This window comes from Prionailurus viverrinus, chromosome D3, assembly GCF_022837055.1.
Source record: "Prionailurus viverrinus isolate Anna chromosome D3, UM_Priviv_1.0, whole genome shotgun sequence".
Lineage (NCBI taxonomy): Eukaryota > Metazoa > Chordata > Mammalia > Carnivora > Felidae > Prionailurus > Prionailurus viverrinus.
The window spans coordinates 71,211,211-71,236,598 of NC_062572.1; the positions used below are offsets into that span (position 1 = coordinate 71,211,211).

The window sequence follows — 25,388 nt, forward strand, 5'->3', positions numbered from 1 at the left end:
GGGGTTTGTTCTGTTCTTGCTAAAGTCCCAGAACCAGAATAGTGCCTGGCACATGGACGGTACATATTTGTGTAATATCTAAATAAGTGAGCTTATGAAAGTGGTTCCTAGGCCCAGCTCTGCCCTGTTGATATGGTGAGTTATGTATATGAGGCAAAAGAGAAAGGAGGCAAGAGGAAATGGGGGAAAGAAAGTGTAGCTATTAATAAATGAATATGAAACAGAGGCATGGGGATAAGTCAGGAAAGTAACTGTGTGATAGGAAATAGCTCATTCAGACTTGAAAGTCTATAAAGCCTAAAAAAAAGGCAGGAAGTTTAATTTGAAGGAATAACATTATGTGGAATTATGCAAACTCAGAAATAAAGGAAAGTTTATCTGTGAGTTGAAAGGAACTCATACTGTAGTTAAAAACATTAAAAGACTGAGAAAAAATATATTAACATCTGTGAGACTATGGTGGGAGCTTATCAGGGCACGCCCTCCGCATGGGATGAATGTTTCGGGGCAGCACGGGATGGACCGATAGGATCTCCCGGATCTTGTCCTGGCAAATCTTGTTTGCTGCCATCCCTGCTTCAAACTCTCTGCGTTCCTCTTCCTTCTCTGCTTCCCGGGCCTGCTGCTGGTAGGACATTTGCATCTGAAGTTGCTTCCTGTACTCCTGGGCCAAACTGGAACGTCTAAGATATTAGAAATGTTAAAGTACAGAATTACAAATGGTAAGCATTTGGATTCACTTAAGGCATTACAATTAAAATGGAATTTTTGAAGTCAGATTAAAATAATTTGTGAAAATCAGGGTGAGAGGGGAAGAAATAGATGGAAAATTCAATAATGTGTTTATTACACAATAATAATTAAGCTAGACATAGAACAAATATTGATTTGGTTCACTCAGAATATTTCCTGCTATCTGGAGCGAGTCCTTGGCCTCTCTCCATCTCTTCTTCCACTCTTCCCCAAGGAAGAAGTGACTTTTCTTTTTTAATGTTTATTTATTTATTTTGAGAGAGAGAGACAGAGACAGAGAGAAGAGAAGAGAGAATCCCAAGTAGGCTCCACGCTGTCAGCACGGAACCCAACACCGGTACTCCATCACGTGAACTGTGAGATCATGACTGGAGCCAAAATCAAGAGTTGGACGCTTAATTGATTGAACCACCGGGGTTCCCCAAGAAGTGACTTTGCTAATGGTAACACTGGAACAGGCTAGTCTGCCTGTTTTCTCCCCTGCTTTCTGCTGGAGAGACCTGCACTGGTCTGGTACTGCTGGTGACTGGGTGGGTAAAGGTGCCTCATTCTGTTCAGTATTAACTAGACAATTTCTTCCACATACAAGCCACATTTTAAACATATAAACCACATATTAAATTTTATAGTGTGATTTTTTTTTTACTATGGTAAAAACCACATAATGTAAAATTGACCATTTAACAATTTTTAAGTGTAATAGTTCAGCAGTGTTAAGTACATTCACATTGTTGTGAATCAGATCGCCGGGATGTTTTCATCTTGCAAATCTGAAACTCTATACCCATTAAACAACAATAGCTCCTTCTCTCCCCCTCCCACCAGCCTCTGGCAACCACCATTCTATTTGCCGTGCAGAATTTGAATACTCTAGATATCTTGTATAAGCAAAATCGTAGTATTTGTCTTTTTGTGACTGGCTTATCTCACTTAGCATAGTGTCCTCAAGGTTCTCATCCATGCAGTGACATCTGACAGGATTTTCTTCCTTCTGAAGGCTGAATAATATTCCATTGTACATATATATCACATCTGGTTCATCCATTCATCTGTTAGTGGACATTAGGGTTATTTCCACTTCCTGGCTATTGTGAACAGTGCTGCTATAAACACAGCTGTGCAAGTAGCTCTTCAAGGTCCTGCTTTCAATTATTTTGGATATATACCCACAAGTGGGATTGCTCGATCACAAGGTAGTTCTATTGTTAATTTTTTGAGGAAACTTCCTACTTTTCTCCATAGTGCTCATGCCATTTTATAGTCTATAAGCCACATTTTTTATCAGCTTTTATCAGAAATGAAGCTTTTATCATAAAATAAAGACGCATAAGCCTCTGTGGCAGATTCCATTTTCTAAAGATGGTTACAGTGATAGCTCCCCTCCATATGCTCTTCTGCAATGTGAACCTCTATTCCCCTTATCAAGAGGTAGGGCTTGTGTCTCCATCCCCTTGAATCTGCATAGGCCCAGTGACAATTTTTATGACCAGTGACATAAAATGACCAGTGTCATATGAATATGACAAAAGTGATGCTATGTCAGTTCTAGGCATAGCCCTTACCTCGCCTGGCAGCTTCCCCTCCTGCCTACTGGAATGCTCACTTTTGGAACTCTCCCTGTCGGAAACAACCACCATACTGGGAGAAGCCCAAGCACATGGAGAGGCCACACGAAGGTGTTCTGGGTGATAATACTGATGAGCTCCCCAACTCAACATACACTGCCAGGTATATGAGAAGATACTGGAGGAGTCCAGGGCAGTTGAGCCTTCAGATGAATGCAGCCCCGTCCAACAACTGACTTGAACCACATGAGGGACCCTAAGCAAGAACCACCTAGCTGAGCCTTGTCAACCAATCATGAGAGATAATCATAACTCACTTTAAGCCACAAATTTTGGGGTTATTTTATTATGCACCAATAGGTAGCTGTGACACCTTCCATATACACTTGTTTTTCTTCTCTCTCAGCTGATTCAGAAGTTGGGCAGGGAAGAAAGTTTCTATTTGTCAAGTCCCCTCACATCTCCAACAATAAACTTTTTAAAAATGAGAAGACCTCCAGAACAGAGGCAGTAGCAGGAAGTCAGTAGGGTAGGCCAGATATTAAAGTGAGTACCCCCAAACTAACAATAGGTTCAGGTACATAAACCACAGTCTTTCTAGAGTGAAAAGAGCTTATTTCTATGCATCAAGTGAGTGTGTAAGTCAGCGGACAGGCCCAAGGGACAGGAAGGGTGACCAGCAATTAGAAGAGCCAAATCTTCCTCCACCACACTGGTCACCTGAGTTGGGTATCTTGGTCATCAGTGAAAGGTTATGCTATGGTCCAAGAAATGCTGCAAGGAGGCATCTATCTGTCTGTTTCCTCCACCACAGCCTGATTGTGGTGATCAGAGGGCCACTTAGCAAAGGAAGGCACTGGTATTTCCCAAAGTGCCTAGAACACTTCAGTTTTCCCATCCAGTGAAGCTGCAAAAATTCTCCGGAGGACATTTTGCATGGACTGCTATCCCCATAAGCCATTTCTGCTAATCCAACTAATGAAGCCACACTGCGTTTCAGGGTTTGTTTCATGGGGGAGAATAGTCTTCTTGTTATTTCATTAGGATTTAATGTTGGGGCCTATTTTTAAAAAATTGTTTCTGATGTATTTTATTTTTTAAGATGTTTGTCCAGTTTAATATCTAATGTCTATAATCACAATATACACAATAGCAATAAAATTTAATTTTACCAAGATGGCTGGTGCTTATTTCTATATGAAATTCTGTAAACCAACTTGAGCTTTTAAGACAAATTTAATACTGATGTTAAAAAATGTCAATAATGCATGAATAATGGCACATTGTCCTCTTTCCATGCTAAAAATCTGCCTTTTTTTAGGTAGTAAACAATAATAAAGAAAACAAAATCATACCTTGCAAAATTCTCCTTCTCTTCACGATTAAGCTCTTTAAGACCTTCATTTATACGTTCCTGTTCCATAACACGCTCTTCCTGTTCTTTTGCCTTTCGTTGCACTGAGAAAGACAAAAGTAATTTTTGCTAAACGACCTTCTTCAGACAAGACTTGCTGCCATCCCTCTGGGCATCAATGCCATCCTGTCTTTAGAGAGGCAGAGCTTACACTCACTGACTACATCTTAGGTCAATAAGTAGTCATCTTATCAAGTAGTCAGTCATCTTCATCAAGGGAAGAAGAGGGTTTAGGTTTGAATGTGCTGTGATCTACACATATTTTTTTCTTAACCATTTTTCATTGCAAATCTATGATCAGCCTTTTCAAACCAGGTTACCACTGTCAGAACACTTCTCACCCTTCTTCTTGAGGACAAACAGTTCTATTGTCATTTATGTTAATGAGAGTTTATTTATGACAAAATAAATATTGGAAAAAGCCTTAGTATATAATATATAAGGCTTTTGTAAATTAAATTTTAAAAACATAAGCATCCAGTAAGGGGGGAAAATGACAAAGAAAACAGAGTTCACAGAAGAATAAATACAATTGGGAAATATACATCTGAAATGTATGTATCTTTGGTCCTCAAATCCATTTACAGGAACTTATCTTAAATAATCATACATGAGCCAAAAAGAACTATGTACAGAGATAGTAACCTGCAATGCTAAAATAGTAGTAAAAAGATTCAAGACAATCTGAAGGTCCATTAGTTGTGTTTAGGTAAAATAAATTATGGTCCATTTTTATAATGGAATTCTAGGCAACATTACAAATTCTATAATTGAAGAAATATGACCTGGAAAAATGTTTATAGGTGGAAAAGGCTGGCTCTAAAACAATATATTCAACATGATCCTAACTTGTGAAGGGAAATGATATACATAGTAATAATACTGGAAGGAAATACATGAAATTGTGAATAGTCGCTATCACTGGGTGGTAGAATTATGGTTGATTTTGTTTATTTGTTTAAAAATGGCCCCAAATACTTACATTTTCCATGTTGCCTCAATAGCTTTTAAAACATTTATCATGGGTAAACACGGAAATCGTTTTAGCTTATAAGCTTTCTTCTAATTTTCTTACAACTCCACCCAACATGGGCCTAATAATTTTCAATGGCTGTTATAATTCATGGAGTGGAGAATCAATTAGTGGAACCAAGATGAGCTTTCTCCTGCAAAGACAACTAGTGTGGAGTCTAGTGGTACCCAAATGGTAAATGTGTCCATCTACTGCCTCTCCAGTTCATTGGGCTGGACATGGAATGATGGAAATCTGGAGGTGGCTGTTCACCCTCTCAACAGATATTTCCTTTTGTGACCAAGCACTGTTTGGAGCTGAGGGCATACAAAGGCGTGCTAAGACAGAGATTGAGCAAGCCACAGGGAGAGCCCCAGAAAGAGGATTTATTATGAATAAGGGGACATATTTGAGGAATGAGACATTTGAGCTGGTCTTGAAGGATCTCCAGGATTTCTCAAGATCAGAAACATCATAGACAGGGAAGACTACCCAAGTAAAGGTATTCAGATATGAAGGTACAGAGACACCTGCATAAAGAAAAGAAGGACAGATAAAAGGGAGGAGGGGTATGTATGCGTGCTGTGCCCTACCTCCTCATTCTCCTTTATAATCACTAAGGCACACAGACCATTCAATAGACATACTGTTCCTTTAACCTTGAAACATCTCCCACATGACTACTTAGAATCTGCTAGGATATAAAACTCTTCGTATGTTTATACTCCATGTACTAAATTAGATAAGTTCTCCAAGGCAGGGGTCTTGCCTTAATCCTCATATCATTTTACGTATAATACCTACTTAATAAATTTTTTGGTTGCTGTTTAAGTTGAATTAAAGCCCCACTATATTATTATTATAGTTCATTTCCTTACATTTTTCTTGAACTTGAAGTTTTCTTGTACACATGACCTCATTCACAAGTTGTCTCCTTGCCTCCTTTTCAAGTCTCAGCTCCTTGTCCTTCTCAGCCAACTTCTTTTCCTTCTCTGCCTCTAATATTCTGTCCAATTCTTTCTCCTGAGCTCTTTCCTCCTCACGCCTCTGTGCCACATATCGACGATATATTTCCTGTTCTCTTGCCATCTCTTCCTACACAACAGAAAGATTACCTCATGTAGTCAAACATGTAGATGTGATATGGTGTGGAAAATTAAGTTTTAAAACAATATTTTAAAGCTACAATCCCAACCTTTTAGAACTACATACTGACACATTTACAGATGAAATATTATGTCTAGGGTTCATTTCGAAATATCCAGGGATGGTGGTAGGGAATGGGTGGGGCACAGATGACATACAGAATGGCCAGTAGTTGGTGGTTATTGAAGTGAAGTAAAGGACACAGGAGGGTTTTATTGTACGATTCTTTATACCTGTGCTTTATAATACATTTTTTTTTAATTTTTTTTTCAACATTTATTTATTTTTGGGACAGAGAGAGACAGAGCATGGACAGGGGAGGGGCAGAGAGAGAGGGAGACACAGAATCGGAAACAGGCTCCAAGCCATCAGCCCAGAGCCTGACGCGGGGCTTGAACTCACGGACCGCGAGATCATGACCTGGCTGAAGTCGGACGCTTAACCGACTGCGCCACCCAGGCGCCCCTATAATACATTTTTAAACAAGTTACTTCAAACACATTCCCAAAGTATTTTTCAAAGCAGTTCCCAGATAATTTTCAATTATACAGCTTTTCATTTATGTAGGTTATGAAATTGTAACCTGATAAACAAAGTAAGTCATTACTACTATGATGGCACAGTCTCTGACAAGAAGCCGAGTCACTTGATGCTTTGTGACAGACATTCTCAGTCTTAGATATACTGTGGAATCAGCTGGGAGCTTAAAAAAGTACCAAGGACTGAATCTCATCCTGAGAGATTCTTGTCTAATGAACAAAGTTCCCCAAGTGATTTTAATGTGCAGCTAAGTCTTCAAACTGGGCTTTATTATGCTGGCATTTTAGTTGGCTTCTCTGTTGTTCATGGTATTATATTTGTGCTGTTCTATCTAGTCTCTGGTCTGATCTCTTTTGAGAATATCATAGATCTGAGGGGGGGGCTAGCAAGGTCTGAACTGTACCCTCAGAATGCATTTGCATTCATAGTCTCATATGTGGGAATAAATTTAACAAAAGAAGTGCAAAACGTATACTCTGAAAACTAAGAAATTGAAATAATAAGTGGAAAGACATCCTACATTCATGGATCAGAAGGCAATATTATTAAAATGGCAATAGTCTACATTTGGTCTACAGATTCAAAATAATCCCTATCAAAATCCCAAATAGCTTCTATGCAGAAATCAACAAGTTGCTTCTAAATTCATATGAAAATGCAAGAGAGTCAGAAAAGCCAAAACAATTTGAAAAGGAACAAAGGTGGAGGATTCACATTTCCTGATCTCAAACTTACCACAAAAGCTACAGTGATCAAGACAAATAGATATGTGACACTGGCCTAAGGATGGACATGTAGATTAATCAAATAGAACTGAGAGTTCAGAGATAAACCCTCACATTCACTCTCAATTGATTTTGACAAGTGTACCAAGACAGTTCGATAGGGGAAGAATAGTCTCTTCAACAAATGGTGCTAGAACAATTGGATATCTACATGCAAAGGAATGATGTTGGACCCCTACCTCACACCATATACAAAATTTAACTCAAAATGGATCAAAGGCCTAAATGTGAGAGCTAAACCTATAAAACTCTAAGAAGAAAACATAGGACCACTATCTTCTTGACCTTGGTTTAGGAACAGATTTTTAGATAGGGCACCAAAAGCACATGCAACAAAACAAAATATAGATGAATTGGACTTGGGACTTCAAGGGATACCATCCCTTAAAAGTGAAACTACAACCCACAGAATAAAATATATATATATATAAATATATAAAATATATGTGTGTGTATATATATATATATGTGTGTGTGTATATATATACACATACACAACTTATGTGTAAGGGACTTGTATATAGAACATATAAAGAACTATAACAACTCAATAATAAAGACAAATAACCCAATTAAAAATTGGGGAAATGACTGGAATTGTTTTCTTTAAATTTCAAATGGATTCAAATAGATTTCTCTAGAAAGATATACAAATGGTCAATAAGCACAGAAAAAGAGGCTGAACATCATTAGTCATTAGAGAAATGCACCTCAAAGCCACAAAACAGATCACTTTAAACACACTAGGATGGTTAAAATAAAAAACGACAAACAATAACAAATTTTAACAAGCATGTGGAGAAATCAAAACCTTCTCACACTGCTAGTGAGAACAAAAAATGGTAAAGCCACTTTGGAAAACAATTTGGCAAGTACTCAGAAACTTAAACATAAAGTTACCCTAGGACTCATTAATTCCACTCCTAGGTATATACCTAAGAGGGGGGAAAAAAGATAAAAAAACCTATGTCCAAACAAAAATTTACACAAGATTACAGTAGCATTATTCATAATAGCCCAAAACTGCAAACAAATCAAATGTCCATAGACTGACAAATGGATAAAGGAAATGTGGTATATCCATACAATGGAGTATTATTCAGCCACATAAAAGAATGAAGTACTTATACATGTTACACCACGGATAAACCTTGAAACATTGTGCTAAATGAAAGATGCCAGTCAAAAAGTCACAGAATATATAATTGTATTCATATTAAAGTCCAGAATAGCAAATCTATAGAGACAGAAAATATATTAGTAGTTGCTTAGGAATAGGGGTAGGGGGTGGGGAAGAAGGAATAGTAAGACATTAAAAAAGTTCTAAAATTGACTGTGGGAATGGTTGTACATATCTGTGAATATACCAAAAACCACTAAAATGTATGTTTTAAATGGGCAAATCATATGTTATATGACTTACCTTAATGAAGCTATTAAAAAACAAAATAAAATGATCTATGGAGATCAAATGGAGAACAAAAACTCAAGAGAAAAAAAAAAAGAAATCAAATAATCCAATTAGAAAATGGGCAAGAATTATGAGAAAACATTTCACTGAAGAGGAAATACAGATAGCAAATGAGCATGTGAAAAGTTGATTGACATCATAGTTATTATGGAAATATAAAATGCAAAAACAATGAGATACCACTATACATCTATCAGTATGGCTAAAGTAAAAAACCAATAACACCATCAAATGTTGGCAAGGATGTAGAGAGACTGAATTATTCATTCATTGTTAGTAGGAATGTACATTATTGGTGGGATGGTAAAGCTACTCTGAAAAACAGTTTGGCAGTTTCTTAAAAAACTGAACGTGCAATTACAATTGCCCTTCAGGGCATTTTCCCAGAGAAGCAAAAATTTGTGCTCACATAAAAAACCTGTACATGAACGGCTACAGGAGCTTTACTCATAATAGCCATAAGCTGGAAACAACTCAGATGACCTTTAACAGGTAAATGGTAAAAACAGACTGTGGTGCAGTCATAGCATGAATACTCCTCAACAATAAAAATAAACACACTACTGATACATGCAAAAACCTGGATGAATCTCCAGAGTTACGCTGAAGGAAAATGTCAATCCTAAAATGTTACACACTATACGATTCCATTTACATAACACTCTTGAAATGACAAAATTAGGGAAATGGAGAACAGATAAAAGGGAAACATGAAGAATCCTTGTGGTGATGGGGATGTTCTGTATCTTGACAGTTCAGTGTCAGTATCCTGACTGTGATACTAGACTACAGGTTTTCAAGGCATCATTGAGAGAAACTAAATAAAGGGTACATAGCATCTCTCTGTTTATTTCTTTCAACTGCATGTGAATCTAAAATTATCCCCAAATAAAAAAGCATAATTTAAAAAATAGTAGCAGACTTCTGGTTTCCAGTCTGGCATGTCAGGAGCTTAGAAGTTGCAACTCTGTCATCCTAACATCAAGGAAAAAGCTTACAAACTTAAATCAAGAACTGACCTTAGATCCATAAGAGAAGCAAGGTCACAGGGCAAACCATTGCCCCAAATTAGAGAAACATACAGGTAAATACAAAGAATCACAACTTACCACAGTGGAAACCCCTGAGCAGAAATCTGTGGGAACCAGTGCTCGGGTAGGAAAACCTGTAATTGATGAATTTCTGGAGGCTTAGTGTGGACACCTCTAAGAGTTAAAAACTCTAAGGGGGCCCAGTCATTGAGGAGTGCGGGAGACCACACTTTTCTTGAGTTTTACCTCCTGAAGCTCTACCAGGTTCTCATAGTGAAAATCACAGAAAAATCCTCTCATGTTTCTCTCAGAGGGAGGAGAAAAGGAATCATTTTGAAATACACCAGAGCATTCTATTCTCAGGTTGTTCTCAGGAGAAACTATTTAACCAGAGCCTAAACTGCCGGGGTTTTATCCCAGTTAACCGACCTGGGAGAAGGGAAATACCCAAATGCAGGGCCCCTCTAGCCTTCCACCTGGGAAAGGGAAACACCATAATCAAGGATTCCAATGGCGAGGCAGTCCAAACCAGCTCTAAAGATGGAGGGAGAATCCCTTCCATTGCTTGCTTGGATTTTTATGGTGTGGAGCTGACCTCACCCTTCTATTATACTTATTACCACAAAGGCTCAAAGCCAGCGGAACACACTAGATGGGGCCTGACTCCTTGGTAAGACTGGTATGGTCCAATGGGTCTATCACTTCTCTGAATATAGCAACCAGATGACCCAGATTTCATCTCCAATCTTGAAGAGGTCCCAATTCTCCCCAAATCCAGAGAATTCTTTTTACAGGGAACCCTCCTCCAAAATTACAAGGCCATGTTCCTCCACTTTGTAGGGACCTCCCATACTATTTAGGAGTCACTGGAAGGAGTAGACTTGATAGCCACACTATGAAAGAGACACTTACCCAGACTACCAGATTTTACAGTACCAAGGCAGCCCACAGCCCCCAAGCCAGCCTTCAGGTGCCAGGCTCTGCAACCCACGTCACACCTCCTGGGCCTGGAGCTCCCATGCCAAAGCTGTCAGGAAACAATGTCTGGGACATTTCAAATAGCAGGAGGCCTTCTGCTGGCAGCTCCCCCAATTGGGGGTGCCCAATGATCTTATATTGGGACAACCATGAAGTAAGCTCCTGTCTTTAAAACAAGTGACTATCTCACTACAGAGCCCAATCCTAATGGCTCAAAGGCCTTCAGAGAGTCCCAAGGCTCTCTCTTTCCCAAACAACTCCCCTGACCTGCAGGCTTGGCAGTTTCCCAGAGAATTACGCTAGGGACTTGGCAGCGACTGCTGCCTGCACAATCGCCCGTTTACAACTCTGGTGGTCCACTGGGACAAATGCAATAACCAGACACTCCTGGCTCTATTAGACACAGAAGCCCAAGCCCAAGTTACAGTGATTCTAAGCTCAGTGGAGGATACCCCACATTCCTTTGCAAGGTGCACCCCTACTGACCCAGTGGAGCTCACTGAGATCTGCCTCAACTAGCAGTAGAGCCCATACTTGCAGTTCTGCCCTGAGCCAGGCCTCTAGTGTGTATAGTTGACCCTGAACAACGTGGGCATGCAAAATGGCACAGCCACTTTGGAAGACAATTTGGCAGTTTCTTACAAAACTAAACATACTCCTACCATATGACCCAGCAACTACGCTCCTTGGTATTTACCCAAATGAGTTGAAAACTTACAGCCATACAAAAACCTGCACACAAGCATGTACAGCAGCTTTAGTCACAATCCGTAAAACTCGGAAGCAACCAAGGATATACTTCAGTACGTAGCTGGATAAACTGGTACAACCACACAATGTTATGTTATTCAGAGTTAAAAGGAAATGAGCTATCGAGCCATGAAAAGATATAGGGGAAACTTAAATGCCTATTACTTGGTGAAATAAACAAATCTAAAAAGGCAACGTACTATGTGATTCCAACTTTATGACATTCTGGAAAAGGCAAAACTGTGGAGACCGTAAAAAGATCAGTGGTTTCCAAGGGTTTGGAGTCGGGAGAGGAATGAACAGGGGAGCACAGAGGATTTTAAGGCTAGTGAAATTACTCTGTATGATACTTTCGTGGTAGATACATGACATTTTATATTTGTTCACACCCACAGAATGTACAACACCAAGAGTAAACCTTAACGTAAACTATGGGCTTTGGGGGACAATGACGTGTCGATATAGGTTCATCGATGATAACAAATGTACCACTCTGGTTGCGGGATATTGATATGGGAGAGACTGTACATGTGTGGGAGGAGGGAGTACGTGGAAAATTTCTATATCTTCTGCTCAATTTTGCTCTGAATCTAAAACCACTCTGAAATATAAAATTTTTAAAAAGGAACAAAAAATAGTACTTATGGGAAAAGCACAACACCCTCAAGAGTTCAATACAAGTTTTAAAGAAACAGCTGAATACTGAATACTGGAATGCTTTTCTCTTGCTCTCTGCTTGACAAAACTTTACCTATCTTTTGAGGTCCCTTGAATACCACTTTCTCATTGATGTCCTCCCTAGCTTCCCAGCATACTTAGTCACTCATTTCCTTCACTCCCATCCTGCTATGACAGTCCCAACACCACATTATAGGAGTTCTCTAAATTCAGTGAGCATCAGAATCCCTGGCAGAGCCTGTTAAAACGGATTTCTTGCCCCTGCCAAGATTTCAATTCGGAGATTCTAATTCTGGAGCCTATGAATTTCTCTTTCTAACATCTTCTCAGATGATGCTGATGCTGTTGGTTTGTGAACCACACTCAAAAGTAACATGGGTGGTGCATGGGTGGCTCAGTTGGTTGAGCATCTGACTTCAGTTCAGGCCATGATCTCACGGCTCGTGAATTTGAGCCCAACGTCGGGCTCTGTGCTGACAGCTGAGCCCGGAGCCTGCTTCAGATTCTGTGTCTCCCTGTCTCTCTGCCCCTCCCCAACATGTGCGCGCTCTCTATCTCTAAAAAACAACATAAAAAAAAAAAAAAAAGAGTAGCATGGGTATGGTTCATTCTACATGTGGCTGGCTCCTGTAAGACTAAAAGCTCAGCAAGGAATCTCATCTAGCACATAGTAGGCACTGAATAAATATCTTACCTTTTTTTGCTTCTTTTTATCAGCCTCTTCCTGTAAGTTTTGAAGGGCCCTTTGCACGAGTTTCATGTTCAAGTCCTGCTCTTCTCTGTATTCCTGCTGAGTATGCTCTGTCTTCTCTAGGAGCGCTTTTTGCAAAGCAGCCCTAAGTTCCTGTTTTGTCTTTCGTTTCTTTAGCTTATCCTGTTCATTCTCAAGTTTCACCTGTGCTTTGTCATTTTCCTAAGGTAAAACAATAATGAGGACAATGTATCAATACAGTTGGATAAAACAAGTAAGTCCAAGCATTTTACTTAAAAGATGAAAATCAAGGATTTCTTGGAATTTAGAGGGACTGTAGGATAGAAAACTTGCCTTTTCATTGCTGAGTCAGCAAGAAGGCTTTGTGCTGTGATTATAAAATAATAAATGGTTTTACAGTTTAAAATGCAGAAAAATATAAAGAGAAATCACTTTTAACCTTGTATCCCTCCCACACTACCACACTCAACATTTCAGTGCATTGGCTTTCCAGACTTTTCTATATACACCTGCAACTTCTGGATATGGATCTATTATTATGCAGCAATAGGAGCTCAAAAATGGAAATGTGCACATCAGCTGCATATACAAAATTAAACATGCAAAATTACCAATAACAAATACTCCTTTAAAAGTATTCCCCCATTCCTCTTATTTTCTTCTCTTTCTAACCCTCTGGGCTTAATTGCCTGGCCAATCAAGCAGTTTCAACTGGGGCACCAATGCTGTTGGGCATTGTGGGTTTGGTAAAATGCCTGGACGTGGTAAAAACTGAAGCATTAGCCCTCCTGCCAGAGGCAGCTGAGCCGTCCTAGAGGGATAGATAAGTACTTGCCCAGCTGGGACAAGAGACGACGTGGCAATAGTGAGGATGGTGTACAATTCCCAATGTGATTTAACCGAGACTCACAACAGCCATGATTGCCATGATCCCTGGTTTGTGAGAGAGAGAGTTATAGGCTAGACTTTCCCAGTAATGCCATGAACAGTAAATAACGAATTGTGAGGTTCAAACGAAAATGTGAAACCGAGCTGCAGCACCTAAGGAAAAGTAATGGCTATCAAACATGAAAGCCAATGCAATAGCCGGACACACTTTTTTTTTAACAGTAAGTCTGACTACACTGGGAGGAAGCAATCAGCCAAACCCAGACTCTGAGACATGGGGGAGATGGGATGGGACAGCAGAGACCTGTTCAAGACTAAGAGATCTGAAAGCAGTTGGCCACGTCTTGGTTTCCCTGGGGTGGTTCTGATGACACACCTATTGTGCTGATGTAATGAATTTATTGCATCCTTTCCATCTCAAATGCACCCTGGCTTGAATAAGAAACAGCCACTCCCTCTAAAGAGACTATAAGACCCATGTTTGGATTCTCTAAATATCAAATGATTTAGGCAGCGATGGAAATTAGATGCTGATTTTAGATGATAAAAAGGAGTCACAGTTAACTTTTTTAGGTCTGATATTGGCACATGTCAGGAATGTCCTTTGTTGAGATGCACACTTGACATGTATTTAAGGGGGAAATGACCCTCCTGGTATTTATGTTTTAAAATGTAAAAAGGGAGTGGGGTTGGGGGCAGGTAGAAGAAACCAATGTGGCAAAATTACACAGCTGCTAAAACAGGGAGATGGGTAGAGGAGGGATTCATTGTACTCTTCTGTGCATTTGAAAATATTCACAATAAAACATTAAAAGGGGTGAAATTTATATAACATTCTCAAAATTACAAAATGATAATGATAAAGAATATATCAGTGGCTGCTAGGAGTTAGGATTGAGGGAGGTTACGACTACACAGGAGTAACTTTAAAGGAGTTTCTTTGAGGGGGACCTGGGTGGCTCAGTTGGTTAAGTATCCAACTCTTGATTTTTGCTCAGGTCATGATCTTGAGGTTTGTGAGTTTGAACCCTGCATTGGGCTCTGTGCTGACAGCCAGGAACCTTCTTGGGATTCTCTTCCTCTCTCTCTCCCCCTCCCCCACCCTTTCCCTCTCTCTCTGCTCTTCCCCCGACCTGTACACACGCTGCCTCTCAAAATAAATGAATAAAACTTACAAAAAAATAAAAGAGTTTCTTTGAATGGTGGAACAGTTCTGTATCTTGATTTTGGTAGTACTTACAAAATCTATACATGTAATAAAATTTCTAGAACCATATCCCTTCCCCCCAAGAGTGCATGTAGAAACTGGTGAAACCCAAAGGTTTTACTATATTTAAATAAAGAATAACTTTAATTGAAGGTATTATACCAATATTAATTTCCCATTTTGTTCTTTCAAATGCACTTTTTGTGCATGTTTATTTTTATCCTGCAATTTTACTGAATTTGTTGATTAGATCTAACGGTTTTGGGGTACAATCTTTAGAATTTTCTGGATGTAAAATCTTATCATCTGCAATAGAGACCAGTTTACTTCTTCCTTTCCAATTCTGATGACTTTTATTCTCTTTCTTACCTAAGTGCTCTGTTAAGGACTTCCAGTACTATGTTGCACAGGAGTGGTGACAATGGGTACCCTTGTTTTTTTTTCTGATTTTATAGAAAAAGCTTAAAACCTTTTACCATTGAGTATGATGTTAGCTATGGGCTTGTCATATATTGTCATTATGTTGAGACACCTCCTTCTATACCTAATGTGTTGATATCTCAGAACAGAAGCAGTTTCAATTTTCTTAGAGAAGCTAAAATATTTAGGCATCTTCCACTAAACTCTCTAAGAGAAAACAGTTTCAAACCCAGGGAAGGTTTTCAGGGGCTCTGAAAAAGCTTACCTTTAACATTTATTATGGTTCCAAATCTCAGAACTTGAGATTTCCCAGGAAAATATACCTTCTTCCTAAATTTGGTGGTATTAAAGTATCAGTTGCTAGAAGCTCTATATACGTATAAAATTGCTACTTTTTTTAATGCTTTCATACATTTCCAGTGACACCTTTCTCTTTTTTTTTTTCTTTTTGAGAGAGAGATAGAGAGAGACAGAACATGAGCAAGGGAGGGGCAGAGGGAGAGAGGGAGATACAGAATCCGAAGCAGGCTCCAGGCTCTGAGATGTCAGCACAGAGCCCCACGCAGGGCCTAAACTCATGGACCATGAGATCATGACCTGAGCCGAAGTATGACACTCAACTGATTGAGCCACCCAGGCGCCCCTCTAGTTTCTATATAGTAGGGGCAGTGACCTGAAATTATTGATTTTGGTGACTAGGGTGAAGGGAGCCTCTATAGCTGTTGTATAATGCTTTACATAGGTCATGGAAGTCCTATGGAGTTATCCATATCAAAGAATGGGGGAATGTTGCCAAACTGCCACTTACCCTCTACGGTACTGCCCATGATTCTCACATTTCACCCTCACAACAAAGACAAGTGTCTTTTGCCTCATTTTTAATTTTTTAATTTTTAATTTTTTAATGTTTATATTTGAGAGAGATGTGTATACTAGCAGGGAAGGGGCAGAGAGAAAAGGACAGAGGATCAGAAGCGGGCTCTACACTGACAGCAGCAAGCCCCATGCAGGGCTTGAACTCATGAACCATGAGATCATGATCTGAGCTGAAGTTGGACACTTAACCAACTGAGCCACCCACGTGCTCCTGACTCATTTTTTAGATAAAGAACCCAAGTCACAGTAGTGAAGTCACTTGCCCAATGCAATGGGACAGCACTGTTAACTGGGCCTTGGAATCCCAGACTCTAACCATGGTCTGCTGCCCCTGTGAAGCAGCCAGGCCATTGGGCAAACCGCATGTAACCATGTCCTACACCCACTGAGCAGATCATCTTGTGACAAGCACTGTAAAAGGCCCACCACAAAGCGCGCCTCCTCTTCCTTCAGCTGCTGCGCGGCCCGCCTTTGCGCCTTGATGCTGGTGATCTGGGCATTCAGCCCCAGCCGTGTGTTCTCCACCAGCTCTTTCTGCCTCCTTGCCTCTTGGGCTTCTCGCTTTTCCTTGGCTAATCGGTCTTCCTCCCAGAGCTTTGAGAACATTTGCTCTTCCACCAGTTTCTGTCTTTTCAGTTCCTCATTAAAAGCTATCTGTGCTTTCCGCTCCTCGCACACCTTCTTCTGATGGACACAAAACAAGTGAACACGGAGTTCCTCGCAGCATTCCCTGAAAGGAGAATTTTAAAAAGGCAAAAGTTAGCCTTCCATGAGACACGGCTCTATTTAGGCACACATCTGCACAGACACTGGAGAAAGAAAAATGAAAGACCTAGAGCCGAGGAGACATGTGAGGGGTGGCAGGGACGTAGGCACCATGATGTCACAGACAAAACACAGGCATTGGAGTCAGGCTGAGCAGGCTTTGAATCCGAGAGCTGACATTTCTGTGTGACCTTGGATCAAAAACTAGACCTCTCTGAGCCTGTTTCTTTATCTGTAAAACAACTGTTTTTCAAGGTTCTGGTAAGGATCAGAGAAAATGGATGAAAATATCTGGTAAATAATAGAAGCTAAATAAATGGTAACTATTATTACTACTGTAGAGGAAACAGAAGAGGCAAGGATCCCTGCACTATTACAAATAGATTAAGGCTTTGGTAGGAAGAGACCCTGCATGCCATAGAAAGAGCTAAGGGTCAGCATGTCATGGTGAAGTTGACCCAATGCCCCTGGCTTCCTGGCAGGATACATGTCACTGAAGGGGGTTCTGCCAGAGCTGGGAAAATAGCCCAAATGCTGCCTTTTCATACCCAGGCTTCTGTCACCATTCCAGAAGAAATGCTCTTTCAGTAAGTGTTTAGACCTCATCCTTTCTTTCACTCTTGGTAATTCAAACTTCTTCAAAAGTTCTTCATTGAGCCCATTTTTAATTTAAGGGCTGCGATACTCAATACTGCCTACACTTTAGAATTACATCGAGGTATCTTTAAAGTTCTACTCTCCACTTCTTCCCCCTGATACTCAAAGATTAGTTAAATCAGAATATCTGGGGGTAGCACCCAGGCATCTATATTTTTTCAGAGCTCCTCAGGAACTTCTGGCATACAACCAAGTTTGAGAACCTCTGATTCAAGGCAATGTTTATAAACATCAAGTCTTCCTGATTTCATCAAATTCAACATCAAGAAGCTAAAATTTGAGAATGGGCTCAGTAAAGAACTTTGAAGAATTTTAGTTGCTAAGGCTGAAAGAAAGAATGATATCTAAAATTACAAGAGTGGTCAATACCACAGAAATTGACCCTGTAGAGTATCATTCAACATTTGATAAAGACTAGACCCATTTCCCTAACTAAAGGGGAATCTCTGTGAGGGCTGGGACTCAGGAATACATTTCAGGAATATATGCCCCATACTACCTACCCAATGTCCAATAAATAATTCTTGGTTAAATTGATTATATATACAGTCACACTTATTAGCAAAATAGTGACAACTAGCAGTTACCTACATTCTATGAAAAGCTGAAAGAGATTCCAGAAGCTGAAATTGTTACATTATCAAAAAAACCAAAATATTTTAACACTGAAAAATGAACTCATCTGTCTGGGATTCATCCGTGAAATTCTATCAGAATTGGCCATGACAACTAACTAAAGTCCTTCCAAATCTTATGACTTATACTCCAGGAAAGTTATTCATTTAATGAAAATCTGAAGCCTAAGAATAACAAGTATGACTTATGATATTTTTTTTCTTAAAAAGAAAACCTCTTTCTAATTACACAACTAACACATGCAGAAAAACTGGAAAATACAGAAAAGTGTAAAGACACTAACAATATGCTTAATCCCACTACTCAAACACAACTGCTTTTAGCATGTTAGCATATTTCTTTCCAGTCTTCTGTATGTGCATTTTTACTACAATTGGGGTCATTCTGCATATCTACATACATATATTGGTATCTCCTTATATCTTAATTTTCTCACCTAACACTATATTGGGAATGTTTCTTCATGAAGTCTTCTTAAAAGTAATTCCTAACCTCAAAACTTTACTATAATTTATTAAGCTGTGGAATAGAGGCTGGAGCCTATAATATATCAGTTTATTTAAACATTGCCTTATTTGATGAACATATTGGTTACTTCTGACTTTTACTATAATGTTGCAATGAATATTCTTTTTTTTAGGTTTATTTATTTATTTTGGAAGACAGAGAGAGAGAGAGAGAGAGCACTCAAGCTGGGGAGGTGGGGAGAGACACAGTGAGAGAGAATCCCAAGCAGGTCCCTCACTGTCAGTGCAAATCCCAACACAGGGTTCAATCTCATGAACTGTGAGAAAATAACCTGAGCAGAAATCAAGAGTCAGATGCTCAACCTACTGAGCCACTCAGGTGCCCCTATAATGAATATTCTTAAATGTAGCTCTTTCTGCTTATCTCTGATCATTTCCTTAAGGTAATTCCCTCCCTTAATATAAAATCAGAGCACAAAAACATTGTAAGGCATTTGAGGATGTATGCTGTCAAGAAATCATAAATTAACACTGTATGAAGATGCCCATATCAAGTATTTCTTTAGATCAATATGTCTTCAAACTTTTTTGATTATGTATCCCTTTCAGTAAAAAAATTCTATGTACCTACAAACAGGTAGGATTATTACTTATAAGTCATATGCAATTATTACTATGTCACTATATCACATAAATTATTAAATATATGCAAAAGTAAAAAACCAAGGACAGATGAGATTAAAAAAAAAAAAAACATCAAATATTTCCTCCCTACATCCTAATGATTCACCTATTCTCTTAACCTTGAGAACACTTGATTCAGGGATGGTCACTTTTATCTACAGACAGTATATCTATATTAATGATAATAATCATTGATAAGATAAAAACCTTTTGTTTGCCAGTGCTTTACATAGTACTTTCACAGTAAAATCTTATTTTTTTAAATACAGAAAGCCAGATTGAAACAAATTTTTAAAATTTTACTTATTTTTGAGATAGATACAGAGACAGAGAGTAATCAGGGGAGGGGCAGAGAGAGAGGGAGACACAGAATCTGAAGCAGGATCCAGGCTCTGAGCTCTCAGCACAGAGCCCAACGTGGGGCTCAAACCCATGAACCATGAGATCATGACCTCAGCAGAAGTAGGACACTTAACTGACTGAGCCACCCAGGCAACTCTCACAGTAAAGTCTTATTTTAGCAGCAACTTCTTACTCAACACGTCTCCGGAGGCAAGGTAAACAAAAGCAAAAATGAACTACTGGGACCTCATCAAAATAAACAGCTTCTGCACAGTGAAGGAAACAATCAGCAAAACTAAAAGGGAATCGACATAATGGAAGAAGTTATTTGCAAATGACATATCAGATAAAGGGTTAGTATCCAACATCTATAAATAACTTATCAAACTCAACACCTAAAAACCAAATAATCCAGTGAAGAAATGGGCAAAAGACATGAATAGACACTTCTCCAAAGAAGACATCCAGATGGCCAACCGGCACATGAATAAATGCTCAACATCACTCATCATCAGGGAAATACAAATCAAAACCACAATGAGATACCACCTTACACCTGTCAGAATGGCTAACATGAACAACTCAGGCAACGACAGATGTTGGTGAGGATGCGGAGAAAGAGGATCTCTTTGGCATTGTTGGTAGGGATGCAAGCTGGTGCAGCCACTCTGGAAAACAATATGGAGGTTCCTCAAAAAATTAAAAACAGAACTACCCTGCGACCCAGCAATTGCACTACTAGGCATTTATCCAAGGGATACAGGTGTGCTGTTTCGAAGGGACATATGCACCCCAATGTTTATAGCAGCACTATCAACAATAGCCAAAGTATGGAAAGAGCCCAAATGTCCATCGATGGATGAATGGATAAGATGTGGTAGATATATGCAAAGGAGTATTACTCGGCAATCAAAAAGAATGAAATCTTGCCATTTGCAACTATGTGGATGGAACTGGAGGGTATTATGCTAAGCGAAATTAGTCAGAGAAAGACAAATATCATATGCCTTCACTCATATGAGGACTTTAAGAGACAAAACAGATGAACATAGGGGAAGAGAAACAAAAATAATATAAAAACAGGGAGGGCAACAAAACATAAGAGACTCTTAAATATGGAGAACAAACAGAGGGTTACTGGAGGGGTTGTGGGAGGGGGGATGGGCTAAATGGGTAAGGGGCATTAAGGAATCTACTCCTGAAATCATTGTTGCACTATATGCTAACTAATTTGGATGTAAATTTAAAAAATAAAATTAAGAAAAAAGTCTTATTTTATCCTCACATGTGTCTTATAACTTAGAGCAGCAAGTAATATCCCCATTTTAGAGTTAAAGCAATTGAAACTCAGGAAACCTTATGGTCTTCCCAAGCCACATAGCCAATAGTTGTAATATTAGCAACAGTTACGGAGTGGGTATTATTTGCCAGGCACTGTTCTAAGCCCTCGACATGTATGAACTCTTGCAATCTTCATAGAACCAATGTCGCAATGAACATTATTGCAATTTCATTATTATTATTGTCCCCAGTTTACAGATAAAATAGAGGCACAGAGCAATTAAACATCTTAGATAAGTTCATACATTTCATATGTGGTGGAACTGGGACTGAAGACCTAGCAGTCTGGCCCTGGAGTTTGAATTCTTTGGTACTTCATTCTGTCACCTCTATCAGTAATTAACAGAGGCGAGACTATCCTCAAGTGTTCTGACAATACATCCTAGGGTATTCATTTAATAAAAACACTCCAAAACAAAACAAAACCAAAAAATGCCTACCTTAATCTGGGATCCAGTCACTAACTGTATATAAATATAGGACACTTAAAAAGAAAGTTCATGATGCATCAAAAGCATGATCCATAAAAGAAATATTGATAAATAGAATTGCATCAAATTTAAAAATTCTCTCTCTGTGAAAGACCCTGTTAGGAGGATTAAAAAAAAACAAACCACAGACTAGGAAGAAAAATATTTCCAAAGCACATATCCTACGCAAAGGACTCATATCTAGAATATATAAAAAACTTTAAAAACTTAATAGGTAATCCAATTAGAAAATGGGCAAAGACATGAAGAGACATTTACCAAAGAGGATACACAGATACCAAATAAGCACATAAAAAGTTGTTCAACATCACCAGTCATTAGGAAAATGCCAATTAAGACCATGATGAGATATCACTGCATACCTCTAACAGTGACAGTATAAAAATCTTGGCAAGAACATGGAAAAACTTGGTCTTTTATACATTACTGGTGCAAATATAAGATGGTACAACCACACCGGAAAACACTTTGGCAGTTTCTTTAAGAACTAAACACACATATAAAGATCCAGCAATAGCACAGGACAACTATCCAGGAGAAATGAAAATTTATGGTCACACAAAAATCTGTATGCAAATGTTCATGTTAGATTCATTTATAATAGCTAAAAAGTAGAAACCATCAAAATGTCCTTCAGTAGTGAATGGTTTACACAAACCTAAGTATATCCATACAAGGGAACACAAAGCACAAACCACTGATATGTGTAGCAACTTGGATGGACCTTACAAAGGCACCATGTTGAATGAAAACAAGCCAATCTCAAAAGAACAAATACTGTGTGATTCCATGCATGTATCATTCTTGAAATGGTGAAAGGAAAAAGAAAAGAGATTAGTGGCTGCCTGAGGCCGAGAATGATGGGGGTGAGAGGAGTGGGTGTGACCACACGAGGGAGATCTCTGTGGCACTGGAATAGGTCTGTATCTTGATTGTGGTGGTGAGTTAGATGGACCTACACGTGTGATAAAAGGAGACAGAACTGTACACACATATTGCACCACTGTCAATTTCCCTAATAGTGTGGCTATAGTTATGTAATATATAATCACTGGGAGAAACCGGGAGAAGGGTACATGGCACCTCTGTAAATGTATAATTATTTTGAAATTTAAAATTAAAAAAAAAGAGAGAGAAATCACTGGCTATCTTATTATTATTCATTTAATTATTACTGAAAATAATGTCTCTGTTTGGAAGAATAAGAACACTAAAGATGACCCAATCAAATGGGTCACATGTCCCTGTGAATGCACATGTCCACCAAAGACATGTACAAGCATGTTCATAGAAGCTTTATTCTTAAGAGTCCCAAACTGGAAATAACCGAAATGCCCATTGTCTGGAAAATGAACAAATACGTTGTGGCATATTCATACAATGGAATACAAAAAGGAGGCGGAGGAGAAGGCAGTGGAGGAGGGGGAGTAATTTCATCTTGCTCCATATATGTGTTAAAGCTCCACTTAAATTTTCAATAATGGGGCCTGATTTAGCATCCTTGGTCAAAATTTAACCCTGACCCTTCACTCTCATAATGAATGAAAACTATGTTTGATGCTCTGTATTAAAGAGTTGGCAGTATTATGTTAAAAGCACTATAAACAATTTGTTTTCAGATAAATTATAAAGCTGTAGGATATAACTGTTTCTTCAAAAAGATAACAACTTATCTAACTAGCAAGTTGTACAACTTCTCTGTGAAGCTATATACTTAGTTATACAAGATTTGTCTATGAATCTGTAAGATGTTACCAAATTGATAGGTATTTTAACGGCCCAAACCACTTTTGAACCTCATTGTCCTTACTGTGTTCAGAAGCATTCACCAAGGAGTGGAAAATATATGAATGATCCATTGAAATTCATTTGCTAGTGTCCCCTTTGTCCCTCCCTGCATCTTCCCCTCCAGAAGCCGGTAGGGAGTGTCCAAGTCCTATCAAGGACAAGGCGTGAGGCTATACTTTACACAGGCTAGAAAATCCAAGTCTAATCCTGTCTTGGTTACTACAAGCTTGAAGACTCAAGAAAATTAATATCTGTGGAACTCAAGTCACCTATATGCTAGATGAGGAAAGCAGCAAGTCCCTTCTGGACATATGCATTACTACCACTCTGGTTTTCTTCACTGCCCTCCTCCAGCAGGTCCCTAAGCCCTGGAACTTGCCATTCCCTCCAGTGTGAGCAGTTTAATTTACTCTGTTGGCACAGCTGTATCTGCGATCTGTATGAACACCCCACTGAATTAGCTTACTTGTCCTCTGGGCTTCTACCAGGAGGATTTAGGGCAATCTCTATGATTAACAGCAACTTCATGGCAGAGAGAGAGGAGATGGCAAAAGCCTTGCCTCTGAAACCATGTTTTGATCTCCCTACATGCCTGGTTTTGCTGTTTTCTCACACCTGTTGACCTTTGGATTTCTCATTGGCTCCAATTCTGCATGCTGTGAAAAATGAACTCTTACATTCCTTCTGAATTGTGCTAGACTTTAATTCGGGGTTTACATTAACTTCGTTTTGTTACTTTGTTACATTACTCTGTTCCCAAATCCAGAGTAACATGATACACAAGCTGCCCCACTCACATTTGGTGACCTGATAGCCTAAGTGACATTTGTTTTTGTGTGAAGCCAATCAGTCAATTATTCAATCCCAGAACCTGGCACAAAGTAGGGGCCCAGAAATAAATTATTTAATTACTAAATGATAATGGCTATGTTTTAAGCATTGCTGGGTGATACTTGAACTTTAAAAATCCCTTCTGAAGATAAAAGTCTTAATCAGTTACTCCAAAATTAAGAGACTGATAAAGTGGATAATTGGGGGCATTCCATGGGTCACATCATGTGATCATCACTATATTAAGAGACATGAATGAAAAAAAGGGGGCAAAATGAACACACCATCCTGAGATACATAATGGTAATTCTTGATGCACACTCTTAGAAGGCATTATTAGAGCCACTGAAAATATAACTGAGGAATTACACATATAATGAAATTATAAATATGTAAATGTGCTCTTGCTCTAAGAGTTGTAGATCTAAGAAGGAATACAACACATTGAGGCTTTTTAGTATACCTTTGCTTTAGAAGGAAGGAATCTCTCACACTTTGTGAAATTAAAAGCCTTCATCAAGCTCTTCATGATATAAATCATCTCAGGTAGTTCCATTCAAATTTTCCCTCTGTAACTAGAGTATTGGTCTGAAATGAGAGTATAAATTCAGGGTATTCCCAAAAGGGAAAAAGCAAAACAAAAAGGGCTGATGAAGACAACCACAGGATTGGAGTGCGTATAGTGAAGACCAGAGATCTGAAAACTGAGAGTCACTGTGAGTCTGGGTCAGGAAGTGGATCAAAAGTTAAGGTTAAGACTCCAAGGACCAAGAGGCCAGTCAAGTAAACAATAAAGAACAGGGAACCAAGCATACATTCTGCACAGGTAGAGACTACAGCACTAGGGGAAAACTCAACTCTACCAAAGACTTCCTGGGACAGGAACTTTCTGCCAATAGCATGTCTTGAGATTAATATCTAAAATTCAGTAACAGAATCTCACTTGGTACTTCCATTCTAATTGGGAGACAAGAACAGAACGTTAGAGCACAGTACTTACACCAACTCAGTACCTGCATGAGTGGACATGAGCAATGTGGTCGAATAGCAATTTTCTACTGTTATCCCCTTAAAAACCATCAATTTTGGTAGTTTGAGAGTACCTTTGTGGGAGTCCAAGAGTCTGGCGGAGAAGTTATGGCATACCACTAGAGACAAAA

The 25,388-nt window shown here is 39.0% G+C and overlaps 1 protein-coding gene across 1 annotated transcript; it reads right to left on the reverse strand.

Annotated features, from left to right (window-relative positions):
• Positions 1-287: 287 nt before the first annotated feature.
• On the reverse strand, positions 288-24,756 carry CFAP53 (cilia and flagella associated protein 53). Its single transcript, XM_047826808.1, has 6 exons — positions 24,692-24,756; positions 16,653-16,956; positions 12,818-13,036; positions 5,623-5,839; positions 3,674-3,776; positions 288-683 (listed from the first exon to the last, which is right to left on the reverse strand). Exons 2-6 carry the CDS (start codon positions 16,830-16,832, stop codon positions 455-457), a joined length of 948 nt encoding a protein of 315 aa, XP_047682764.1. The 5' UTR covers positions 16,833-16,956; positions 24,692-24,756; the 3' UTR covers positions 288-454.
• Between the last annotated feature and the right edge of the window lie 632 nt (positions 24,757-25,388).